This window comes from Musca vetustissima, unplaced genomic scaffold (genome assembly GCF_032173495.1).
Source record: "Musca vetustissima isolate MV318-11 ecotype Yass unplaced genomic scaffold, APGP_CSIRO_Mvet_v1 utg2961, whole genome shotgun sequence".
NCBI classification, from domain to species: domain Eukaryota; kingdom Metazoa; phylum Arthropoda; class Insecta; order Diptera; family Muscidae; genus Musca; species Musca vetustissima.
In genome coordinates this window covers 306,008-311,627 of record NW_026882087.1, presented here as the reverse complement: position 1 = coordinate 311,627, position 5,620 = coordinate 306,008, and the positions used below count along the sequence as shown (strand labels likewise).

At 37.2% G+C, this 5,620-nt stretch overlaps 1 protein-coding gene across 1 annotated transcript; it reads right to left on the bottom strand.

The window, feature by feature from the left end:
• Positions 1 to 538: 538 nt before the first annotated feature.
• On the bottom strand, positions 539 to 4,617 carry LOC133328288 (uncharacterized). The gene is made up of 5 exons (XM_061536838.1): positions 4,477 to 4,617; positions 4,183 to 4,390; positions 3,918 to 4,104; positions 1,585 to 1,701; positions 539 to 1,520 (listed from the first exon to the last, which is right to left on the bottom strand). The coding sequence occupies exons 1-5, from the start codon at positions 4,615 to 4,617 to the stop codon at positions 539 to 541; spliced, it is 1,635 nt and encodes a 544-aa protein (XP_061392822.1).
• Between the last annotated feature and the right edge of the window lie 1,003 nt (positions 4,618 to 5,620).

Here is a 5,620-nt window from a genome sequence, read left to right as displayed (position 1 = left end):
ACATTGACTCCATATAGATTGGACACTTATACTGGCCCGACCCATTTTATGTATTTTGAATGTCCACTTCTTAGAGTAGGGTATAAAAAGTTCGATCCGGTCGAATTGAAGGGCATATTTTATTTATTTTTATTTTATTGTTTTGTGCAACCATTTGTTTTAATTTTTATGTTCATTTTACTTTTACTGTTGTTACGAATATGATAAACAGTCACAATCAATAAAATCCACAATAATTAATCGTTTTTTAGGGGAATCACATTGTTCAAATGGTTTGTATTCGTATATTGTGATCTATTATTATAATAATTTGTTGAATATACACCATTACAAACAAACAAAAATATATGCATGCAATTATCTTCCATTTCAAGTGATAAGAATTTTTAACTTTGCTACCTTTGTTATAAACGGTAAACATTTATTCTGATATACATACTTATAAAACTTATACATATGACTACTCTATAATTTTAAATAAATACTTAAAATTAATAAATATTGGCAGTAGCGAATAATGGATTTGTCTTAAATGCTCCTATTGACCTAAACGATTATATGCTGGCTTTGGAGCGACCCAATGTTTACCCAAGGCCTTATCTCGTGCTTTGTCCCTTAGAACTTTACCACTACCCGTTTTTGGTAGCTCATCGAGAAAGAATACCCCACAGTGTAGCTGTTTGTGTTCAACGACCAAACGTTTGGCCACATACTCCACTACATCCTGTTCACTGAGTCTACTACCGGGTACTTTGACAACTGCCGCTGCAGCAGCATCACCATCAACTTCATTCCACAGGCCGAATACACAAACTTCCAATACATCGGGTATTTCGCCAACACACTGTTCCAATTCCAGTGGCCAATATTGCATGCCATGGAAACGTAATGAGTTACACTTGCGGTCCACCACATACAAATAGTTGTCTCTGTCGAAGAAACCCAAGTCGCCGGTGTGATACCAACCTTGGTAGTCTTGTATACGTTTCGATTCTGAAGGATTGCCATAATAACCATTCCACACCTTGCCAGTATTAACCAAAATTTCACCGATCTCTCCGTGTCCCAGATTGTGTTCATTTTCATCGACAATTCTCACCTTGACACCGGGTACCACCTTACCCACACTGTTCGGGTGGCCAACACCCATGTTGCCAGCAACACCACCACATTCTGTCAAAGCGTAACCATAAGAGATTAAGCCATTTGTGAGGTAATCTTGTAGCTTCAGCAGTGTCATAACCGGAACATTGCCTCCTGAGATGCTTATAAATCGAACACTGCTTAATTTATCTTTGGTCAATATGTTGCACTTGGTCAGAGCTGCAACACAGGTGGGCGACAGAGTGAGCAGGGTAATTTTGTATTTATTTATTAGATCCAACAGATATTCGGCATTTTGAGGTTTGTCGGTAATTATGCGGGTGGAGCTGTGGCCACAGCTAAATATCATATTAAATAAGCCCGAGGATATGTCGACCGTATTAAAGGAGAACAGGACATCTTGGCCGGTCATAAAACTATAAGAGATTAGAATAAATGTTAGAATGTGGAAAATACATATTGGTACTAAATTGAATTTACCCATAATCAAAGAGACAAGCGGAATTTGATATGCAGACATTTTTTGGCATTCCTGTTGTTCCAGCCGTACAGACAATTGCAACCGTTTGATCACCACCTTGTTTCAGGGTTTCGGGTCTGGAAAATAATGAAGTACAAAATTAATAATGACAAAAAGTGAAAGAGGTTAATTTATATTCGGTTTGTGTGGACTCACAGACTTGATGTAGGATGGTGAAAAATGTAGTGATACTCAAAGCTTGGACGAAATTTGGATATTAAGTCCGCTTCATATAAAACATAATTTTTTTAAATGTCTAACTTTTGTGAGGAGGTACTAGGAGTGGACCGATGAGCCCCACCTTAAAATATTGGGACAGGATACAGAAGGAGTGTAAATGAGCTCTGAAATTTACTTGATCCAAGGAAACATAGAATCTAAAACCAATATTTTCTATGACGGTCATTTTTGCAGTAGTAAAGAGTGCAGACGCTGATTAGCGTGCTGAGTGTATACAAATATGTGTTTTTTTTTTTTAATTCTGATGGAGTCCATTTCCCCAGCTGCATTTGCCAAGGTTACTTCCGCGTGCATGGAAAAGTGATTTCGTTGTTGTGTTGCTTAAGTCGTCTAATTGAGTGAGGACCCTTGGCGGCATGTGGAAGATAGCCTGTGAGGGTAAAATTCCAAATATGTTCTTGGCACTGTGCTTAAGTCACTGAAAGGTTGGTTGGCACAACGCCGTCCTCTTCATTCGAGCTGGTGAACAAGGCATGAGGTATTCGAGTATTGTTAAGTATCTCGGATGAATGGTCGTAGGGACCATTACGCGTGTTTTGCGAACCGATTTTGACAACATCTGCTGCAGCAGCATCACAATCAACTTCATTCCACAGTCTGAATACACACACTTCCAATACACAAACTTCCAATACATCGGGTATTTCGGCAGCACACTGTTCCAATTCTAGTGGCCAATATTAAGAAACCCAAGTCGGCGGTGTAACGAGCATGGTTCTCTGAATGCGTTTTTGCATAAAAGAGGCCTGCCCCAGGCGGATTTATGTTGGTGTGGGATGACTGAAGGCTGGAAACAAATAGATTTAGCAAATATGGGTACAACGAATGGAGAGGCAGGGTGAATTTCAGTAGAGTTCTTGAATACTATCGGACCCTTAGTTGTTTAAGTAGGTTTGCTCGCGAAGCGTTTAAGACAAGGGCAGTACTTAGTGGAGATGGTCTTCGTACATAACACCCTTGCAGGAGGGCTTCTTTGGATGCACTGGGTGATGGTGGGCGGCGTTTGGCGATGAGTGAGCTGGCTGCCGGTGGCTGTTGTGTCGATAGTCTTGATTCTACTGATGTTTCACGAGGGTCATACATCATGTGGATGTCGTGAAGGCTGTCCGTGAGGGCTGTTCCTTTGATTGTTTGTGCTATGTGAGCTTGTTCGTTGTTGTTGCTGCCAATGGCAGTGTTGCTGTGGGATACCAGCCTGGACTTGTGTTAAATTGGTAGAGACTTCTGTCTGGAGCCTGATCGGAGGTTTTCCGTACCGCAAGTGTCAGGTGCCCCGGATCTGTCGATCCGGCCTATTTACATTTTTAATCAGAATTGACATTTTTGTATATACCCAAATGTAATTTCCCAACCATCAGCTCATGAGTTTTATTTTGTCGCCCTAACACTTTCAGAAATTACTACAATTTTCTCCATACATATAAGTGCAAGTCAATTAAACTAATGATAAGAAGACACACATATTTTTCACTTATTGGTAGTTCGTATTTAAATCTACCGTCTTATATTTTTAGAACTTTAATTGCTGCAAAGGAAATTTAGTTGAAATGATAATATTTCTGCATACCTTACTACAGCGGATAGCACACGAAAACCATAACTGTTTTTTATTATCGCCACGTTCTTATGTTTGGTCATTAAAGCCCATAGAAACCAATTGGGCGATAAGAAATGCCCTCCAATCGTTTATTAAACAAAACATGAGCGGACAGACGCCAATATTTTGTATGATATCAATACAACTGTTGTTGTAGTTGTAGTTGTAGTTTGTGTTGAATTTCGTGTAAGTGTACAATACCGATATTGACCAATAATGGGTCTTGGTAAAAAATCACCTGTTTTGAAATCGAATTGGTCAAACGGAAACACAAGTTACCCGATTAATGGTTTTACATTGTGTGTGAGTGTAAAATATTATTAATACATACGATCTAATGTACCTATATCTTAAACATATCGTGCATTTGTATCCAATCTTTAATACAAAATTTTGTATTGTAACCATTCTCGGTTATTTATAAATAAGGTCCTTTTCACACATTCCATTACTTACACATAAAACAATTCCGCATTTGTCGGCTCCAGGAGATCTTCGACTTTTGACACATCCACACGATGTTGATTCAGGGTAAACATTTGGGCCTTTAAAATTTTACCAATCACCGCCACATTGGCGTAAATAGCGCCATCACAAAAAATCACCTTGGGTCTCGTGCCTTGGAATAAATGTTTTATGGTTGCTGAAATTCGTAGATAAAATTGTTTATCACACAATGACGATTATAATTTCCAAAAATGAAAAAATCACAGAAAATTACCTTCGTCATTCTTATAGTTAATGGCATGGAATGGGGTACAATTGAACAAACAACCCAAGACTACGGGCATAAGGTAGGTGGTATTGGAACCCACAATACCCACAACATCGTCTTGTCGCAAACCAATTGTCTTAAAATATTGAGCTATGCGTATACCAAATGTCAGGGCTTCATTGTTGGTTAGGGCCGTGCCTTCAGTATCGGATATCTAGAAGGAAAAAAACAAATGTAATAAAATAATATTTCGAATTTCCACACCTCACTTCACCACACCCCAAAACCTCTGGCAATTACCTGGCATATATTTTTCGGATTATTTCGCATAAAGGCATACAAAATTTTACCAATAGAACAATCCGAGTCAAAGAAGTTCGTAGCCTTCGGACCCATCCATATTTTCGTGTATTTATCAAATTGTGTATGTAAACGTTCCATAACAACAGCACCTCTTTTAATCCGCTGCAAACCCGCTAAAATATTTTATGTGTGTCTCTCTCAAACGCAAGACATTAGCCAACTAAAATATTGTTTACTGCCCAGTTTACCTTCGTCAGTTCAACAAATACCTTAGATAAGGACGATATCGACAATTTATAAGAGAATTTAGAATGCACTGATATATTGGAGAAGGGAACACGGGTTTTCTCTTTCTCTCTTTTTTTCGCCATTGTATGCTCTGACTTATTTTATTGATAAGTTATTATGGGGATAGTACAAGAATATTGTTATCATTCCGTAACGAGAATGCCGATTTGAAGTGCCAATAAATTTAATTATTTTACAAATGTTTCAGAATATTTAGAAATATTTAGCATTTGTTTTTTTGTGGGAATACAAATACAAATAAATACAAAATAACCAACCGTACGTTTAATCGATCGTATTCGGTATAAGATTAGTAAAATTACGTAGCAACAGATGGTCGAAATTTGTAACTATGAGTAAATTTGTGACTATAGTGTCATTATATTTGAGTTATTTTCAAGTAGCGTCTTCGTCAACATTTTAAAATCAATCAAAGCTCTAAAAATTCAAATGTTTTTGACCATTATGAAATTTATCTAGGTGTCACAATTGGGAAAGGGATATTCGGATTTCAATGTCATTCAATGTGCAGGTTACCAAAGCTCTAACTTACAATTTAGGAGTTGTATCTGATTTTATATTATGAACATGTTTCAATGAACCTTCGTTTACGATAAGTTACAAATTATTTACTTATTAGGCATATGGGCAATATTCCATTTTACTGTGGTACATTTTTTTGAATAGCCCTCGTTGGAAGTGTTTTTAATCTGTTTTAATTCAGAACACTTATATATACTGCACTTAAGAGATTTAGTTTGAAAATATAAATTTATTGTCATATAATAAAACAATATATTTTTTCGAGCTTGAGGTCTTTTTTATTTTTCAGGATCAATATTTCGCAATTGTT